The 21636-nt window shown below is 42.3% G+C and overlaps 1 protein-coding gene across 1 annotated transcript; it reads left to right on the top strand.

Moving 5' to 3' along the window:
- The first annotated feature begins 9 nt into the window (after nucleotides 1-9).
- On the top strand, nucleotides 10-21108 carry LOC146702137 (uncharacterized). The gene is made up of 7 exons (XM_085468707.1): nucleotides 10-346; nucleotides 1326-1496; nucleotides 5579-5676; nucleotides 6294-6438; nucleotides 18910-19059; nucleotides 20245-20360; nucleotides 20499-21108. The coding sequence occupies exons 1-7, from the start codon at nucleotides 187-189 to the stop codon at nucleotides 20604-20606; spliced, it is 948 nt and encodes a 315-aa protein (XP_085324833.1). The 5' UTR covers nucleotides 10-186; the 3' UTR covers nucleotides 20607-21108.
- The last annotated feature ends 528 nt before the right edge of the window (nucleotides 21109-21636 follow it).

Here is a 21636-nt window from a genome sequence, read left to right as displayed (position 1 = left end):
GAACCTTTTGCATTTGTTTTTGTTTCAGTCGGGAAGGTAAAAGAGTTGCTCCTTGATAGCACAGTTCAATCGAAGCCAGCTTCGTCAAGTACAGCTGAGGTTATATTTTTGCTTTGAGATATTTTTCACTGAACTTTGTCGGGTTTTTTTTTTTTAAGTTTTTATTTAGACCTTCTAGGTTTTTTCATGCGAGTGTTAGCAATGGCGCTAAAACATTTGCGGACACTGACACCACTTTTAAGGTTTAATTGTCAGAGTAAAACATTTGGAAAAGACTCTATAAAGACAATTTTAGTTCCAGTAAAATCCTACAGCGCTCAGCATGGAGGCGAAGACACGGGAAGAGGTGAGAGGAAAGTGCAATCACATGATATGGACGCTAGGGGGCAGTAGAGGCTGCTAGTAAATGGTAAATGGCCTGTATTTGTATAGCGCTTTTCTAGTCCCTAAGGACCCCAAAGCGCTTTACACAACCTGTCATCCACCCATTCACACACACATTCACACACTGGTGATGGCAAGCTACAATGTAAGGTGAAACAAGCTAATGAACAGCTGTGATTTAATCTTGGGGTATTTTTCAGTATTTATTTTATAATCCTTGTTCACAGCAGATGTTATTTATTTTTTTAAATTTTTTAATAATAAATTTGAGCTTTTTTTTTTTTTTTTTTTTCCTTCCAAGAAGCCAGACTTTCTTGTCATTTTAAATTGCTCTTCTTGAGTAATCGGCCTCCAGACTTTATGAAGTTATTTCAGATAGCTGTGATTGCTAAAAGACATAAGTCTATGGCAAAACAGCTTTCTGTATGACCTCTGCAAGCGGGGTTGAGCGCACACAACACCGCTTAAAACGCTTCTTTTCCCTTGAAATCACTCTGGTAGTGTATGAGTGTAAAATGCGGTGTGAGACAAATTGTCTTTGCGCCTCACTTCACCGGGCTTTGTCATCCTCAGAATAGCCTGTGAGGTGAACACATCCAGTAGCTTCTCTCCTGGATGTAGTTTCCTCTGGGTGTGGTTGACGCTCGGTTTCCCGGGATGAACCTAAACAATGTCAGGTTGACTGCCTGCTGCAAGTTAAGGCCACAATCACTGGCACACACACACGGACCCAAAGTGCTCACCTCAACCCAGATGATATCTTTCAGAGCCTCGTTCACTGTCATTATTTTATCAACTCTGTCCACATAAGACAATTTACGTCCCATCTCCATCCCGCCTACTGTGAAGTTAAAGCTTAACGTCTCTGGGTAAGCCTCTTTCTAAGTGTTGTGGGCCGCACTGGTTTCTCCCTGTGCATCTTTCTCGTTCTCTGTCATTAGCTGCAGGTCAGACTGTGGTCTCGGAGAGAACGGGATCCGTGGTTACTGTGGCAATAAACCGGCCCGAGGTGCGTAATGCGGTGAACCAGGAGACAGCGAGGCGTCTGCTGGAGGAGCTGAAGGCCTTTGACAGTGACCCAGGCTTGAACGTGGCTATCCTGCATGGGAAAGGTAAGATAGTCCTGTGGGGAAGGTTGGGGCTTAAATTGAGGCAGATATTTGCAGAAGCGTTACAGTCTTGTTAAGAGATTTTGTTAGTAGTAATCCTCCTAAGTGTCGCCCAGATTCTCATCCTCTTATTTATCTGTAATTAATACTTAAGCATGTCAGGCTTACAGCCGATCGTGAATATTAAGGAATATCTCTGTGAGCATTTCGCCTTAAAATGAGTTGATTTTCAAGCCGGGCAATAATTTTGGCTGAAGGGAAAAAACGCTGTGGCACCAGTGTCTGAGTGAGTAACCAACAAACTTTTAACTGGAAATAGAGAGGAAAAAAAAGTCTTAGTATTAATTCATTCTCTGTGTTTTAACAGTATTTATACCTTGTCTCATGTATTAGTTAAAAATGGAAACTTGGCTTCCTGCTCACAGAGAGCACGACTGTTTCATTCTTCATTCATTTGCTGTAACAGAAATATGCTGGATATAAAATTAGTTTTTTAAAAGAACATATTTAAAATTCTACTTTAATGTACCTTAGAGTGTAATTATTCTAGGAATGAGTTGTAACATCCCATATGGAAAAGAAATAGTAAAAACTTATATGTGATTACTCATGAAAGTGGCCACTTTCTCATTACTTTCATACATTGTTTTAGTAAGTATCCAAAACATACAAGTTTCATTATCTAATTTTTCAAGGGATCTTATATCTGTTTTCACTCTTATATGCTTTTCATACAAGTTTCACACAAGACAGATACAAACTTTATAAGATTTATATATATATCTTTTTCATATGGGATATTTTTTAAAATAAAGAAATAGTTCCCCCAGGTTTAAAGGCCACCATTAAAGAAACACTGCCTGGAAAGAAATGCCCATCTTTGTTAACTTGCTGAGAAGATAATGAGACTGACACTACACTCAGTGTCTGTAGAGGTAATTCTCCTCAGTCGCTGTGATTGTGAGTGATGTGACAACTACATCAAAGCAATGGAGAAAAACTGCAAAGGTAGAGCCATCAGTCTGTTAGCTTAGCATTAAGAGTGCAAACTGGATCAATGTCAGCGGATGCTGAGGGTCATAGTGCACAGCGGTGTTTCTGCACAGTCAATCACTACAAACCTCCAAACTTCATGTGGCCACAATGTAAAGCATCGAATACAGTGGCGTAAAGCACGCCGCCACTGGACTCTAGAGCAGTGGAGACGTGTTCTCTGGAGTGATGAATCACTCTACAAGCACTTCCTTCTTCTCCTCAGTACCTTCTATCTAACATTCACACTCCAATGAATGCATCAGGAGCAACCTTGCAAATCAGAGAGGGAGGCCATTTCCGGCCACAGTCTAATGCAGCTGTAGGATATAATGGGATACTCACTAAAAATGGACGTAACTTCTTTCCATCCCGCCTTAGCCCTTAATTTCTTCCTTACTTCCATCCTCAGCATTCATCCCACCTTCCCTCACATCCGCTTGACCCAGCTTTGCTACTATGGCTGCTTAGATCTCAACCAAACAGTGAGATGACTAGGCAAGAGTGCACTCGGTAACAACACACACACACCCACACTTGTAAGGTAGCCTGCACTATGTCAGCCGCAGATCCAAAATTATGCCACAGCTCCTAATGCTTCTAAAAATAATCATATCCCACACACTCCTTCCTTTGGTGGAAATAATGTCTTCAGTCTGGATCAACCTGTCTGCTCCGGCCTCTGAGCGTACACTCCAAAAGCCGGAGCATCTCCAGATGATGGCTGCTGATGGCGCTGTGAAATGAAAACAGTGTGTGTAACAGAGTAATTAGCTTTTATTAAACTGGTGAGCAATTAGCAGCACAGTGGGTAAAAGTCGCTCTGTCGTGATTCCCTCTACATCTGTAATCTGATTTTAATCATCGAACCACAGTTTCCTGTCAGCGGGCTGTCCCGTGTTCCTGCTCCAGGATAACTTGACGACTGACCTTCAGTGATGATTAGCAGTGCGTCTGTGCTGCGAAATGACAAGCGGGGAGTTTCTAGTTTCAACGTAGTGGTTCTGCAAACATAAGGAATCCATTTTGCTCAAATTAGCGCCGACACAGCTCTCATTCTTCAGCGTCCGAATGTGTGTTTTTAAACGTATGAAATTAAGAGTAATTGCTTTCAGCGGGTTTTGAATATGCTCGGACATATTTGGAGTGTTTGAGATTCGGATTTCTGTGGGAGTTTGTGGTTCAGGTGCAATCAGCTGTGTCACTGTAAGACCTGAACAGATGGAAAGACACTTTGAATGTTTTTTAATTTTGCAGTAGCTCCAGAGAGTGAGACAGAGGAAGGAGGCAAAGCTGGTTATTATGGGTTGGTCACGGTATTAACTAGTTGCTCATGTAGTTCATTCAGATTTATGAGGGAGGACATTAAAAGTTAGATTTTATTCTTAAAGAGAGGGAAGTTTTACTTTATCACAGAGAGCTGTTTCAGTTCAACTGCTGCATGGAACACCACAGCAGGTGAAGTACAGGTGTTTGCACATTAGCGGCTCTTATCAGCTGACTGTCAGTAAGCCGTTTACAATATTTTCTGCAGCTGTCCTTTCTCACGTGTTGCATACAGTAAGGAAACTGTCTGATTCAGGCATTTTAACACTACTGGATGTTCTCCATGTGTTTTAGGTGAGAGAGCTGCCTGAACACGGGCAGAGTGAAGTGTGGTTAGTGCACCAGACCATTCGCTTTTTTAGTAAACACTTTGCAGTTAGAGATCGGCTGATTCGCACTCTCATATGCGCGTCTTTCGGGTGCGTTCTAGAGAAGCAGTCAGCGGACCAGGATGTGCAACCTAAAGCTCAGCGAGCTCAGTGAAATTCAGCCATCAATAATCGTTTTATTTTTATTTCTGCTGCGATATGTCAAAATGCCATGTTGAAACCGAAAAAATTGCTTCATAAAAATGTAAGCGCACAATTATATAGTGATTTCTAACATATTTGGCTCGGAGTCACTAAAGAAGAGTTGGCGTGCCAGATTATGGAGCCAACATAATGGAGTAAGGCTCTTGTGTTTAGAGGCTGGTGGCTTTTTTTAGGTTGGTTTTTTTTTCATTTTTGTGCCATTTATAGTTGTTTGTTTTGTTAAAGTGAGGTGGCTGCTGCATTTCTGTAGCCCAGTGTTATTTGTCAGCATTGAAAGGTTTGGCTGTGATGGCCTGAAGAGAAGAGTTGAAGTTAAGGAGAGATGCTCGTGTGCTCTCAGGCTGAGATGTTAGTGTATAATACGATATCGGCTGTGACATCCTCAGGGATTTTATTTATTTGCCTTGATCAGGTTGACCAATGATGAGTTTTTGTGTGTTTTGTTTTAGTTAAATTCTTAATAAATAAATAAGTAAATAGAAAAAAAAAAGCTTCTTATTATCCCTGTGAAACTGCATCTTTTTGTAACTTCTGTGGAAACAAAACTGTTTCAATTCTCGTAACATTGATTCCTTTCTTCGGTAACAAACCTGAAGGTTTCCTTGTGATCTGTCTGTCGCTTCTGCTCATTTCCTCTTACAAGGACAAAGGAGATAAGGGTGCTCCTTCACAATGCTGCTCCCATAAACAGGGTGACACACTGTGTTTCTGTAATTGCCTTGTGCTGACCCACAGCTGCAATCAAAAGCTCCCAGTCGATGGGTGTTGCTTCCGCATGCATTCATTAAATTCGTTTTCATTACTGTTACATTACAGAGGGAGGAGGATTTTATGAGTCCCTGCCCGAAACTGTGACACAGTGTTTGTAGGCCTCTCGGGCAATGTTGTAATTACCACATGAATCCAACAGGAAGGGGCTGTGGTTGCAATATGTTACTCTTCTGTCGATGAGAATATGATGTGTGTGCATTTGCATGTGTGCGAGCACACGCGCGATCTGTGCCTATGCATCAGATTCTGCTTCTTTAGGGGGGAGAGAAGCATTTGTGTGCCAGCCAGCCCAAAGCAAGCTGTGCTGTCCAAATTGTAGCGCTCAGACTCCAGCTCAACTTGTTGTTTTTTTCATCCTCGTCATTTTCCCTTCCTCTCTGACTTTCCAGCTGCCATACTTTGTAATTTTGCGGTCTCTTCCAGGAGGGAATTTCTGCGCTGGTTATGATCTGAAAGAGCTGGCCAATCACACAGGCCCCTCGAAATTGGAGCAAGATGTCACAAAGGGTCCTGGTCCAATGGTGAGTGGTGAGGGTTACGGTAGATGTATATTTCCTTATGATGTTAAAGGGTTTGAATAGAATGTATATAAAAATAGATTTAGGGGCTCATGTTGAATCATGGAAATACCTCGGTAACTACAGATGCACAAGCAGAAAGCCCTGGCTTCTCGTACAGTCTTGCCACTCGACGAAAGGACGAATCATAACACAAATGATGTACTGTAAGCCAGGAAAAGTGCAGGTCTGTAAGGTCTGTTAGGATCGCATGCAAAGGCTTTGGGATTTAGTGGACCTCCTGTGCAGAAAATTATAGCCTTATATCTCGTGCACAATACAAAGTGCTTCATTTGTTCAGCTACGGCCAGAACTCGGATCATATTTCAGCCCTTTGTTTGACAGTTTGAGAAATGAATTGGCAAATAAAATCTGGAACGTTTTCAGTGGATAAACCCCAAAAAGCATGAAGTGGATAGTGAAAACATACATACATAAATATACACAGACAACAATTTACACATTTAGTTCTGGGAATATTTGTTCCTCGTTGAGTGTGTGTTGATTGTAGTCATTTGGCTTTGCGTACGATGTAAGTGTGCGTGTATGTTTGCAGTCACTAATCCAGCTGTTTCCTCCAGGGCCCGTCCCGTTTACAGCTGTCAAAGCCCCTGATAGCAGCAGTGAGTGGTTTCGCTGTGGCTGGAGGGTTGGAGCTGGCTCTGCTGGCAGATCTGAGAGTGGTGGAGGAGAGCGCCGTCATGGGAGTGTTCTGCCGCAGGTTTGGTACGTCTAACACCCCACGCTGCTATTCTCTCTTCTACTGCTTCAGTTACTACTGTGCTGTGCTGTATGGTCTGTCAACAAACTGGCGACTGTCACCACTACTGCTTTGTTTTGACAAAAAAACTAGATACTAAAATGTTCACCCTTTTAGCAGAGCCCTGCTCACAATCCAGACATTCAGATACCACCATGGCAGATACTGCACCTAATAATAGAAGTGGGGGGAGATTTTTGGTACCAGAATCTTTCTGGTTCTAGTCCAAATGGTTCTGACAATTATAGTCGAGCAGGCTTTGATTGCATGCAGGTATATAGTCAATTTGCTGAAAATGGATTCTCGAAGCTATTATCTATGGTCTGAAGAACAAATCCACAAATCCAGAGGTCTGGATGTTTGGTGGTTACGCTGAACCCCCAAAATACTTGCCAGTGTCCTAGAAGTCAGAAAATGTGGAGTGCCCACTCCAGGTCAGGGACTAATTGCTGCCCCAAGTGGAGGAGTTAAAGTATCTCGGGGTCTTGTTCACAAGTGAGGGAAGAGGGGAGCAGGAAACTGACAGATAGAAGTAAGTGTAAATGCAAATGCTATCGATTTACCACTCGATCTATGTCCCTAACCTCACCTATGATAACGAGCTCTGTGTAGTGACCAAAAGCATGAGTTCGTGGATACAATTGGCAGAAATGATAAGGGGAAGAGTTCAGTCATTTGAGGGGGACTCGGAGTAGAGCTGCTACTCCTCCTGACTGAGATGATCATGATGCCTCCTGGGTAAATGGACATGTCCTACTTGGAGGAGGCCCTTGGGGTAGACCCAGGACATACTGGAGGAATGACATTTTTTGGATGGTCTGGGAATGCCTCACTAAGCCCCAGATAAGGTGGAAGAGGTGGCTAGGGAGGGAGGGCTGGGTTTCTCTTCTTAAGATGCTGCCTCTCTAACACAGCCCTGGGTAAGGGGAAGAAGATGGATGGATGGAGGGATAGATCAATGGATGTCACCAGAGTCATTAGACAATAGCCAAAGCATTTCAGGTTATCCAGTGAGCTCTTATTGCTACTCTGCTAGTAGTGCTACTTCTGTTTGTGTGCTTTTTGTACACAACAAGCCTAATATTAGAAATATCACTGATGTCTTTACTTTAATATGACTAGTATTCATACTAAAATATATAATGATCAAAAGAAGCGCTGCAGCTGGCCGTTCTTAATTTCCTGCCACTTGTAGTTGCAGTGCTATATCTATTAAACGCTTTACCAAAGTCGTAGGTGTAATGACATTAACAGCCATGCTTTCTCTCAGTTAATCCTGCTGCTGTTAATAATACCAATCCAAGCCTGTCAGTAGTAACACAAGAACCAGGGGGACCTATTTTTTGGCAGGCCATCTCTTTTTTCCCCTTCTTTTCTGTTTTTTGTTCTACCTCTGTGTGTGTGTGTGTGTGTGTGTGTGTGTGTGTGTGTGTGTGTGTGTGTGTGTGTGTGTGTGTGTGTGTGTGTGTGCGCTCAGCTAATTATATCTGCCCGTGAAAGTGTCCTTGTGTTTTTCTTTGCATCCAGACATACATCACTCGTGTCCTAATGCCAGGAAGTTGACACTGTTTCTATTTTTCAACTCTGTTACTCTGTCCTGTGTTATCACCGAGCCTCCTCTTGTTTGTGTGCGAGGACGGAGGCAGCGCGATAACACCAGTGACCGTGACCTTTTGGCATCACGGCCAGAGTCTGCTGGGCAGTCTTGATAAGTAGAAGAGGAAGCAGCCAACTGCCAGGTTTCCACTGCAGGGCCAAAACAGGGCTTACATATTATTTATGTCACACAATTTCCTCATAAACAACATTTTCCCTTTTTGGCGTCTAGTAGCTTACAGGCAACGTTTGCATGCTGAGTCAATTCTACTTTTAAACGACCAAGCAGTACTTTAGAGCATCTGCTGTAAACACTTTAATCCTGATCCCATTGCTGGCTTCACTCGGTAAAAGTGGCTCGTGTTGGAGCATCGCAGCTTCTCTCATAGAGCTGTCACTCCTCTGACCGTGCTGCCGGACGGCTTAAAATCCAACCATAGTGTTTATAAATACAGCTGTTGTACTATAATTTACTGGGAGTACTAGATTTAGAGTGTAAACATGCATGGTTTATTATCCAAGCCTGTAATTTAACAGGGGAGCAGTGCCCTCATCTGCTGACCGACTATGCAGTTCATCCTCACAGACAGAGTAGTGCCATGTCCTCAGTGTAGGGAACACTCAGCTCTACTTGTTGTGTGTTTTTTATACATATTTTTTTAGTGTTGGATCCATTTTACTGTCATTATTTTTTCATTTCTGTTTCAAATGACTCTTGAATTTGTTTAAATAAATTTTTTATACCCATTGAAATAAGTCATGTTGTGACAAAGTAATTTTTTTCTTTACATGATAATTAAATAAAAAAAATAAAAAGATCTATGTATATATGTAGTCTTCCATGCTAGTAGATATGGGAGGGACAAGTGGTGTCCGGTGACACCGACCAATTTGCTTAATAGCAGCGTTACCTAGTAAACTAAAAAGATATCACCAATAGCTGCCAGCAAGAACAAAAGCACTGTCCTCTTCGTGTTTTGGTTGCACAGTCAGACCTTCAGCGTGGTAAGTGTGGCAGACAGAAGGCAACCGTCAAAGCAAGGCTCATGGCGAGCCTGCACTACCATAGACTGTCATTATTCTGCAGCCTTTAATGTCTTCTCACGTTACTCAGTGTTGGAGTCTGTGCAGCTGCTTGTGCTTAACATTTTGTCAAGATTTGTTGTCATGCAAACTATTTATTAGTGTTACACTGGGCTAAGTGATGAACGGATCAACAGCACAAGTGTCCTGGTGATGTGTTTAACCCACATATCAACGGCCGCTGCATCCATCCAGGTTTGAGCCCTAAATGCTGGAAGAAGCAAAATGGCAGAAAAACACTCAATGAAAAATTCGCTCCTTCACTAGCAGGAGATGCTAGCTGACCCGCTAAATGGGGAGCTCCTCATACCCAGCTTATATACTCATGCTGAATGGAGTCGGCTGGACTGGCCTTACGGGAGACAGATTGGCACCTGTGCAATACTACACAGCATCCATCCAACCATCCATTGGATCCATAGTTTACTTGTTTATGCATTCACAAGATATCCCAGGTTCAATTGCAGGAGGGTGAACAAATAAGTTTGGGATTGCATCAGGAAGGGCATCTGGCATAAAAAAAAATGGAGTGACCCTCTTTGGTGACCCCAGAGAGTAAAGCAGCAGCAAGTAGCAAATTTCATTTTCTAATTTCTGAAAAAGAAAAAAAAAACATTGTAAAGAGTAGAAATGATGCAAAAGTTGTCATTTCAACAGTGGGTTCGGTTTGTCTCTGAAAACAAGCTTTCTTAAATGTTTTTTAGAAATATCGGCCTCCACTCTGCACGTCTCATCAGCAACGAGACGAAGCCGACATCTGCGCTCTTCCTTCATCTCAGAACTATGTTTGGGAGGCAGAAATGAGCATTACTGCGGTGTCGACACATTAAGTTACACATTTCCTCCCAGTAATTAATTCTGAGCCTCATATTTGATTGCCACATATTTTGTTTGTCAACACATTAGCGTCGTTTCCTTCAGCTTAGCCGAAACCGCTGTGGTTTTTCATTCAGATGTTCGTTTAGCAGAAGAGCGGTTTTACTGTGGCTTCACCAGTTTTATACTCACTTTCTGCATAGCTTAGGCCTCCCTACCAACATTTCCTCTTCCTTAAACCCGTAGGTGGTGTTTTGTCTGTTTTTTTTTTCTTAAATGAACATGTGGGTGAAGGAACATTAGATCCAATGGGGCTTGACAAAAAGCCGCTTTTTAGGAGTTCAATTTTTAACACACAAAAAAAGAGGCTTAACATTAAAGTTTAAAAATCTTCTAACGCTAACGCTAAACAATTTAAAAACCAAACTTCCCAAGCCTTTCACATCAAAAGTACTGCTGTTCTGCCGGGCGCACTGTTTATTTAAAGATCCTGCGTTTCTTAGTGATTATTTCCTTTTAATGGTCGAATTCTGTAACCGTTTTTTGGGCCAGGCACAGATGGCAGCAGCCGGAGGGAATCCCTGGTGGTTTTGGAGATGAAAAACCCTCAGAGGCTCGCTGCGCTGCTCTGATGTGGGCCAGCGGTTACCGCAAGGATCTGACAGTTTTCTGGCATGTGATTGGCTGCCAAAACCTGTGGCTTCCTGTCTGGGGCACCTCTGCCCCGCCAAGGAGGAAATGAGAAGGAGGAGATGGTTGCGTCACAGGAATCTGGTGTTGGTGTCTGCTGCTCTTTGAATTTTCAGCCCTGAATGAGAAACCATGCCACTTACCTAATTCCCTCATGTTATTTTGGTTCCTTAAACCAGAGGAACATAACAAAGGGAAAAAAAGAAAGAGTTGGAGTAGGAAGTGGAAAATAAAAATACTTCACTTGTCTTAGTCTTTGTGTCTAACTAACTTGGGACCCGTCCTACACATAAACCAATCCATTTTAAGCCTGTGTGTTCCTGCATGGGTAAGGCGGATTCTAATTAAGAAACAAGAAGCCAATAATTGAGGGACACAGATTTATTTTTTAAAGTGAAGCTCTAGATTTAATGAGGCTTGACAAAATGCATTATCACAATAGTTAATAGTTTAACTCTATACCCCCTGAAAGCCTCTTAGGAGTAATCACTGAAGATAGTGAGGGTGGAAAAACCTAGAAACTATTCTAATATTCAGCCAACTTCATCTTTATTGATATAAACTGAGGTGCCAGTGGAGGTCGTCAAACGTCGTCTTTATGGGTGGAGAGAGTTAAAGGTTAAGGGGAAGCTTGTTCCCTGTTAGATCTTATCGTGCACAGCACTTACATGTGATTTCGCCCTTTTTCTGAGCTGCTACACCTTCTGCCATTTTCATGGCTCGAGGCCCCATTTACAGCCTTGGTGGTCTTGTGTAATAGCCCTCTGCAAACTAAACAATACGCAGCCCTGGTATTAAATCAGTGGGCTAAACACATGAAATCAAGTTAGCTGTGTGGTGCTCATTTCTGACCCTGCCCAACTCAGTTATTTTCCTCGATTCCCAGTCAGTATTTCAAAGCGAGCTTCCGATTGAAGGTCTTGTCCATTTAGTCTGGAGTTCTCCGGAAATCGTTAATCCACATCAAACTTAATCGCATTACCCTCATGGGAGGCCATTGTAGTGGGTTTTGCTTTGATGTGGTGAGGATGCCAGCAGCACCAGGAGCAAACCAGAATGCCCCAGTGTGTCACGTTTCACACTGTTTGGGGTTATTAGCAGCTAAAGAGTGGTGGGTGTGTTGCCTTATTTCCTTTTCGTGGGACCTGGTACCTAACTCATGCTAACGATGATGAGTTGATGCCTAGAGCTTTAAGAGTGATGGGCCACCTCTTATTTCGGTATAGTTTGTTTGGAAAATGGGGAAATAGGTGCAGAAATGTATTGAAATGTGGAAGGATACATGGATTCATAGTATTTAAGAAAAAACCAGCTTGAAAGTCGATGTTTATTTGACCAACTTTATTCTTCAACGCAGCCTGAACTCTTGTAGTCGAGCTTTCTTCTCATTTCTTTAAGTAGTGTTAAGGAATCTTTATCCCGGCTTCTTGAAGGACATTCAAAGCTCTTCTTTGGATGTTGGCTGGCTTTTGTTCTGTTCTCTGCCAAGATGATCCCACACTGCTTCAGTAATCTTGAAGTCCCTGCTCTGGGGATGTCAGTCCATGACTGATCTGTTTTACTGTCCAGGTATGTTTTACTGCATTAGCAGCGTGTTTGGGATCACTGTCATGCTGAAAAATGACCTCTGTACATACTGACCCACAATGTGAACCAAACATTTCAGATTTGGATTCATTGCTCCATGAGACCTGTTGCCACTAATTTTCAGTCCAGTTCTTGTGTAATTTGAAGACTAAAACCTTTTTCCTCCTGTTTCCTTTCCTTAAAAATGGCTTTTTGATAGCCACACCTCCTCCAATGTAATAGCTTGATAGTGCGTAAACAATATTATTGCTGTCAATCTGTGTTGTCTTTGGTATTTCTGTAGATTCAAATAAATAAATGGTAACAAGTTATGTGTTTTTACAACAGTGTTTGTAACAAAGTGCCTGAAATACAATTTAAATTGTATTTTTTCATTTTTCTTTTAAAATTGGTCCTTTGAGTCTGAGATGTTTTCTTATGCTTGATTGATTTATAGGTCACTATTAACTAGGGATGGGTACCGGTGTCCGGTGCCATGATGGCACCGGTTCTGACATAAACGGTAGTAACCAGACCGAAAAGCAGCGCACATTTCGGTGCTTTATTTCGGTGCTTTTTTTTCCTGAGCTGTGATACACTTCTAGCCAATCATTTTACGTTTCCCAGGATAGTAGGCGGGGCCAGGTACGTACGTTCAGTTAGAGCAGAGCAACAGATTAAAAATATCCAAGGCGAAGCGGTCAAAAGTCTGGCTGTACTTCACAGTAAAAGATGCAAACTCAGCAGCCTGCAACAAGTGCTTTAAGCTGATACTGTGATATTGTCAAAGGAGGTAACACCTCAAATCTGATGAAACACCTGGCGACGCATAGCGGTTTTTTTAAAAGCTGAGAAATGTGCCGTATTTGATAGCTTGCTGCGAGACCTCACACTGTGCACGTTGGGTGGGGTGCCAGTTATCGGACCGGAGCAACATCCCCCAAAAACCCGAAGAATAGAGTCCTGGCCCCTAGCCCTGCCAATGTAGCAGAAATGATGAGGATATTGATGCAGCAGCAGCCGTTCTTCTCTGCGTGAGTCGCTTAATGTTGTCCGTGTGTAATTTACGTTGAGTAGGCTAACCACGTTATTACATTAATGCATGTAAGGTGAACTAGCAAACATCATCATAGCTACATGCCGCTGTCCTCTTGTTTGATGGCAGATACTCCCTTCACCCTGGCCAAAAAGGCTAAAATGACCAAAGAAAAAGTGGGAAACAGTTAAACATGAGAGGATTTTGGACAAAGTTTGTGTTTTTTTTTCCATTGTTTAAGCACTGCTTCCAGCCAAGAGTGATACCATATATGCCCCATAGCTGCAGAAAAGGCTAACATTGTTATCTTTTTACAAAAAAAAACAGCTGAACATGAGAGGTTTTTGGACAAAGTTTGTGTTCTCCATTCTTTAAGCACCGGTTCGAGCACCGTTTAAGCACCGGCACCGTTTCAAAAGTACCGATTTGGCACCGGTATCGGATAAAACCTAAACGATACCCATCCCTACTATTAACTGACCGAAAAAAAAAAAAAAAAAAAAATTTCTCTGATGATCAAGTACAAAATCCAGACTTTAACACTTTAGTACTGTTAATATAAAACATCGAACAGCCTTTAGAAATCCCGGAAAACTATTGCTCAAGATCACTTTAAAAAATGACATCAAAGTCTGGCCTCTTGGAAACAAAATACAAAGAAACGAAGGGTGGCTGAAGATTGTTAAACAGTGCTTTATATTTGTCCTTTTAACGCTTTGAACCAGAGTTATATCTTTTATGAGACGAGAAAAGATATAAAGCCGTTGTTCACAGATCGTTAAAGTCGGTGTGCATTTCTGTTAACTGTCCTTTTAAGTAATTCATGGTCAATATACAGAAACATCTCGAGTTACAAGCGGAAAAATATTTTTATCGCTCTCTAAATGTTGCCTCGTGTCATTAGAACACATTCGATGATTACTCAGAATTGCTTTTTCTAAGTAATGTTATGACATTTTTATACAAAACTATGATGACTGGAAGGCAACACATTTCAAAGTCTGCAGCAAGAAGATAAAAGAGCAGATATCATCTGTCCTCTAGACTTTTACATATCAGTCAGATAAGCAGGAAGAGAACTCACTCTTCTGTCTGGTTATTAAACAATAGGCACTGCTGATTCATTCTTATCCCTGCTTTGAACAAAAAAGGGAGCTGACTGCTTTTCAAACATCTGGCTCATTACTAAGGACCAAAGATGACAAATCCACATCGTATTTTTATCTTCAGCATCAGGATCGTTGCTCAAACGTCCCCCCCACCACCACCTTTAAAGAGGATCTCCACCACAGCCTGCCTCTTTCAAGCCAAACATACCTTTTTAGTTAAAAACTGCTTCTGAGCTCCTATTCATGTGGGACAAAGCGCAGGTCTGTCAAACAGGACACATCAGAGACGGGACTATCAGAGAAAGAGGGGTGGAGTGGGGCTGCCAAGGGTGGAGGTGCTGGAGACGGCTGCTGTGGATAAGAAGGGAGATCCTTCCGGTAGCTGATAGCAGCGGTGCCAACAGCAGCACCAAAAGACAGAGACTAGGGGGTCAACCTGGTCTTTATCTGCTCTTCTTTGAGTCGGGCTCTGTCTTCTTCTGGCCTTATTTAAGCTCAGCGTGCTTCTCGACTAGCGTGCTTGTCTGTGTCACTCTACTGACTTCCTGTTTCTGTCTTTTCCTGCAATCAGATTGATAACACTGGGGTTAACAAGCAGCACAATCTTCTCGTTATTTCTCCGTCACTGAGGACTGTAGCAGTGACTCCCAACAACGGGGTCATTTAACCCATGCAAAGACTGTTAAGGAGCTCATTTAGTTGAAAAGAAATGTATCCAAGTAGGCAAAATGGATATCAACACGCCTTCTCAGTAAAGGACTGTGACTTTTAGATCAAAACAAACTAGGTTTAGGCGGCCACAGTACAACCTGCATTACTCAGAACCTGCATTTCACACAAACTCATGGAATGAGGGAACACTGAAAAGAACTGAGTGAAATCTCATCTTTGCGGACAGTGTAGAAACCCCCTCCCTCACTCGTCTAATTACAGTCTTCAGCCTGTGAGAGCACCATATGTGCCGACTGTCTCAACCTGGACCAGGCCCCTGGATTGGTCGCACATGTATTGGCGCTGGTATTCCGTGTATTCCAGTTTAATTTATTTGAACGACACGGAGAGACAGAGGAGCTCACCGTGTATGAATAGAATCGCATTATTTCCATGACTCTCTGCAGAATGAAAGAGGGGGAGGAAGAAAAAATTGAAAGCTCGCACGATGATTTGGGGTTATGAAAACATGTTCTACACATGTGCTCTCAATAAGAGGCGGTCAAACAGAATCAGTGACTTGGAGGAATTAGGGAGTTGGGATTGTGGTGTGGAGCTTGGGAGAACTGAATGGTAGAAAGTGTGCCAGTTGCAGCTGGTGCTCTTTAGAAATTAGGACTGATGCCAGAAGTTTACGGTACCTTGCAGCGTTCCCTCTTATTTTCACCCGATTTCTCTCCGCTGGACGCAGTAATAAAGCAAATGTGTCCATTGAGACTAAGAGTAAAGAGGAGTTTTCTTGCACTGATGTAAAGAAAGTCAGTAGTGTTTCATCAGCTGTTTCCACACAACTTGAGCGACTTTTAATGAACATGTTGCACACGGCACAGCAGCCTGCATTCACTTTAATCTCGTTCAGTTAATTAATATTTATTTAAAGATCATTTTTTTCAGGAACTTCAGGCTTTACTCCAGACTGCTTATCATTCAAGTATTGTTTTTATTTGTTTTATTCATTGCAAAAGAATGAAAGGAATAATTTTAAAACTTATCAGATCTCAGTGGGAGAAAATCATGCTGGATATCTGCACTAATATAGACTGGGTAATATGTTAGGAATGAAAGGATGACACATTGTTTTAGGCAGATGAAAATGATGACGCTACAGAGGGCTGAACTCAAAGACGTCCATGAAATCAAGTTGAAAAGTGATGCAGCAGGCTAGTCCATTTTGACAAAATTGTAATTGCAGGAACGGCATCAGATGGGCAGAAACATAAAGAGGTGTTGTCTTGGATTTAGGTCAGGTGAGCGTGGGGGCCAGTCAGTGGAATTAATTGCTTTCTCCTCCAGGAACTGCCTGCATAATCTCGCCATATGAGGCTGGGCATTGTCGTGCAGCAGGACCCACTGCACCAGCGTAGAGTCTGAATGGGTCCAAAGATGTCGTCTCGATACTGAAGGGAGTCAGGTGGCATTTCCTACCCCGTAGATGTCTGTGCGTCCCTCAGTGGATTTGGCTTGTGTTATCCACGGCTTCTCAAGACCCTTTCACATCTGTCACGTGTGTTTAGGGTGAACCTTCTCGCATCTGTGAAAAGCACAGGACACCACTGGTGGACTCTGGTATTCTATAGCAAATGTTAATTGTGCTCCATGGTGCTGAGCAGTGAGCACAGGTCCCACTAGAGCAGACCTTCCCAAAGTGTGGGGGCGCAGAACCATGGCAGGGGGGGCACGGTATGAAAAAGGGGGGGAGGGGTGGAGAAAACGCTTGGACACTGCTAGCACGGGGCGCCCACAGAAACGCAAAGCAGGAGATGAAGCATCGCTGAATATGTTTCCAAACCAACTTCATTCTAAGCCAAAGACTAGAAAATATGGTGAAGCAAATCTTCCCTTTGGCTTCACCCGCACAAGTGCCGAGGTAGGTCTCCCTGCAGAACTGGTTTTCACTTTGTCGAGAGCAGCGCTGGGCTGTTTAAATCACGGACAAAGTTGTGATTTTTAGTTCACAAACCCTTGTTGTAATGACTAACTACTCCTGACATTTTGGAGATGTTAGCTCTTTATACAGTAAAGCTACAGCGGGATACAAATAACATCAGGCTGATCCTGCCACGATTTGTCCCCCGGTTCAAATCACGGACAAACAGGATCCCACAGCTGTTTATGTTTTTAAACCCATTTTGCACAGAGAGGCCTTTTTTGATTTGATTGCAATGTTGAATATTATTACACAGAAGAAGAAAAAAACAACTACATGTAAAATAATCACACCGTGACGCCTCTGCCTTTCTAAATGGAGGGACAGAAACTGAGTGTTTATATGTAAGCTGTAAAACCTGCAGTCAGATTAACAGTAACAGTATTTTGTCTCTATCTGCCATTTTGCAATCCATCTCATGTAAACAATAACGTGGCGCACAGCGTGACGTGAAAAAAGGCACATACCTTTGACGTTGCGTGACGAACTCTGTATTCCTCGTCCACACGTAAACGCAAAAAAGAAGTTTTAAAAAATCTCCGTTTTCGGTGATTCGAAACGCCGTTTACGTGTGGACGAAACAGCTGCGTTTTCAAAAATCCCCGTGTAGGTGCGGACGCAGCGTAAAAGAGTTAGTAGTTTATTTTATTACTACCTGTAATTTATTGCAGGTCACTTGTATTTGCTTAATTGCTTACTAAATATTTGAGGTGTGAAATAAACCGCAATGGAGCAAAATATGGGCGTGTGTGGTTGGAGGGCGTGTGCGTGCGCGCGAACATTTTTCTTGTAAAACAAAGGGGGGCCCAGCAAAAAAAGGTTGGGGACCGCTGCACTAGAGGACGTCGGGGCCTCAGGCCACCCTCACGAAGCTTGTTTTTGATTGTTTGGTCAGAGATATTGAAACCAGTGGTGTGTTGTCATCTTGTAGCTCTCTGGCAATGCTCATCATGTTCCTTAAAGCACAAAGGAGCAGTAGTGGTCATGCTGATAGGTTAAGGGCCCTGTTGAGCTTTTCTGACTGTTTTTTCACTAGTTTTGCATTTGGCTAGAGTCATTGTCACTACTGGTGGCATGAGGTGGATTTCTGGATCCTATAGCGTTTGCACAGCTAGTCCAGCTCCTCCAGTCCAACTCCTCTAAAGGAGTACATGCTGATGGGATGGCCCTGCTGATCGGTTAGGACCTTCTATGGCCCTGTCCAGCTCTCCTAGAGTAACTGCCCATCTCCTGGGATCTCCTCCGTGCTCTTGAGACTCTGCTGAGGGACAAACCAGAACAAACCTTCTGGCAATGGCATGTTGGACTGCCTGTGGAACCTCTTTAGCATCCAGGTATCACCTCATGGTATGAGTAGTGACAGTAGCCTAACCAAAAGCAAAGCTAGTGAATAAAAACAGTCCCAAAGATGAGGAGGGAGAAAATGTTGGTGGCCTCCACCTGTAAAACCCTTCCTGTTTTAGAGGTCCCGTTGTTGCCCCTCTAGTGCACCTGTTAATTTCATTCACACCAAAGCAGTTCAAACTGATTAACAAGCCACTTAACTGACCAATATCCCTGAAGTTTAAATGATTGATGCTTTACTCGTATTAAAAGGTTTTTTTAACGTGATTTTTTTGAGCAGTGTAATTTATTGGTTAGATTTTGTTTATTTGGTCTAACGTCAGGGAAAAATGGAAAGAAACTGTATTTAATGCACCATTTAAAATGTCACAGTAGGAAATGTTTCTTTGATGAAACATAAATGATTTATCAGTTTTCTTCAGACTTATTCAGGAGTAATCAGATGAGTATAACAAGGTGTTATGTACTGTCAAAGTAAAAGGAAGCACAGCAGTAGAACTAATGCCTTTCATGCACAGTAGGCTCAGATATATATTTTATATTTGAAATCCTTTTCTAGGTGTTCCACTGATTGATGGCGGCACGGTGCGCCTCCCACGTCTAATTGGTTTATCAAGAGCACTTGACCTGATTCTGACTGGACGGCCAGTTGGAGCACAAGAGGCTCTCGCATATGGACTGGCCAATAGAGTCGTTCCTGATGGCCAAGGTATGTAAATTGAGTGTTTTAGCAACATCATTTTGTGAGTTAGTACGAGATATTAGACCTCAGCATCCCAGCACTGAGTATTTAAAATTATCAAGCACCAAAATGTTGCTAAAAATACTTGAAGTGATTGTTTTTTAACTTTTATTATTAAATCATAAATTTATAAAAAATTCAATTTTGTATAACGACAAATCACACTAGTCACATCAGGCACCTTGAGGTGCTTTATTGTAAAGGCCTTATAATAATACAGAGAAAACACCAAGAACCAAATAACCCCCTATGTGCAAGCACTTGGTGACAGTGGGAAGGAAAAACCCCCGTTTAACAGGAAGAAGCATCCAGCAGAACCAGGCTCAGGGAAGAGGAAACACTGGGAACTCTGGGAAAAGTTCTTGCTTTAAAAGTGATAACAGATACTCAATATTAGATTTTTTTTAACTTGAATTAAAGCCGTAATTAAAGCTTTAATTACTTCTTGATTGACTGATTTAAATCTGATTGTGTTGTTGTACAGAAGCAAAAAGTGACCTTGTCCAAAAACTTATGGTTCTGTCTTTAACGCGCTACATGGACGGAGCTGGGTTAGGTTAAGCAGGCGCTGTGGCTTCAACGCCACACTGGAGCTATAAATCCTCATTAGTGCTGTCTCCTTCCCTTCAAACGGCCGTTTCAGGATTAAGCTACACACACATTTCAATGTGGCATTTCCTGTGTTATATTAATGCATAAAGTCTCTTCTATGCTTAAATCCAAAAAAAGCATCTCCATGTGGTCTTCATGATTCCCCCTCCTCCATCCTTAGATGTTAGAAGAAGATTAGCTAATTCTTTTAGGAAACACTTCTTCCCACAATTGCCTCTCCGAAGGATGATCACTTAGCTCAAGTTTAACATCAGAGGAAAGCGAAGAAGTAGCACTTCATCATGTAGAGAGGCAGATCAGAGTGTGCCATCATGAGGTGTAGTTTCTTTTCCAAATGGCTGATCTGGATGTGTCCCAGTGCTTTCATGTGAGTGAGGAGGCAAAGTGACGCGAAGGCCCAGTGGCAGCATTAAAACACATTGAAATGCAGTACGTTGGGGATCTTTGTGTATTCGCTGTGTTGGGAATGGACACGTTTCCTAACATATGGACACTGCACATGTTTTCACTGTGTTGATTGAGTTCATGTTGCAACCACAGCTTTACAGGCGGCGCTTGAGCTAGCAGAGCACATCAGCTCCTTCCCTCAGCAGTGTCTGCGAGCCGACCGTGCTTCAGCCATGTACGGCTGCTATGACGCTCCATCTTTCACACAGGTAGGCAGATCCATATTTACACATTTTGATGGGATAATAGCTTAAAATGAGTTCACGGTTGTTAATGGCGGAAGGGTTGTAGTATAAAGGAATAAAATGCCTTTATGTAAATACATGTACATTTTTTTTGTTGTCCAGGCCATGCAGTATGAAATCGACCATGGGATTCCTGTCATCCAAGCAGAAGCTGTTGCCGGGGCACTCAAATTTACTTCTGGAGTAGGAAGAGGAGGAAAGTACTCCTAGGATTTAGCTTGCACTAACCTTATGAAGTGTGACCACAAACTGAAAGTATTTTTTTATGTCTGTACTCACTTCTGATCTGCTTTAAAAGCAATTACAGTTGCAGTGAAACCCAATAATTAAGCTCAATTTAAAAGAAATACAACTAATGATAATATCTTTCTACCACTAATATCGTCTCTTTGGTTTAAAATTTACTATGTTGTGAGTTGCACTTGTGAGCAGCTCAGCGGAGCGGTGGCTGTCAACAAGTTTTTGAAAATTACTGCACTGTCTCCAGACATAATTTTAGAGTTGGTGTTAGTAATTTGAAATGCACAAAGTGCACATGCTGCACGGCCCACTTTCTCCCTCAGTGATGTTTTCAGATGTTTATGAGGGGAATTCGACTTTCATTTCTCAATGTAAAACACAATAATCCCCTAAACTTCCCCCAAATTCAAAAATGTGTCGTATGAAAAGCAACATATAATGTTTACTTTTAATAAAATGAGAGCTTACCTGATTTTCTCTGTTGTTTCTAACACCCTGTGGACTGATTTCTACGTGAAGGACCAATTCGCAACCATCTGCCAACCAAAATATGAATATATATCCCTGACTCTTTGGCAAATGGTTGCTGGAGATTGATGGCGGTCACCGGGAATTCAGTAGTCCCAATCATATAGGCCTAGAGACCAGTCAGTGAGCCTCTGAGAACCACTCATCGCTGGGAAAAAACATGTTAGCTGAAGCGCAGAGGGACAACTTTTGCTTTGAAGGCAAATGTTCTGTGTTTCAAGTGTGTATTGCACTTTTTCTACCACTTGGCGAGATCTTAGCTAGCTTACTTGGCTATTTGCAGACAAGTTTGCATCTTCTACGCACTCTACGGGCGACTACAGGAATTTACTAGTGACCAAAGCAATCATAAGGAGTTTTTTTTGTCACAGCATCTTTTTTGTGACCAATTGCATCTAGAAACCTCCAGAAACCACTGAACAACCACATTTTTGTGGGGAATAGACATTTTCAATGTATCACATTCAATGTT

The sequence above is a fragment of the Copadichromis virginalis genome, linkage group LG9 (genome assembly GCF_057382275.1).
Source record: "Copadichromis virginalis isolate Kocher_CV1m ecotype Utaka linkage group LG9, C_Virginalis_male_GT1.1, whole genome shotgun sequence".
Lineage (NCBI taxonomy): Eukaryota > Metazoa > Chordata > Actinopteri > Cichliformes > Cichlidae > Copadichromis > Copadichromis virginalis.
Note: the sequence above shows the minus strand (reverse complement) of the source record. Positions and strands in the feature narration are given on the sequence as shown.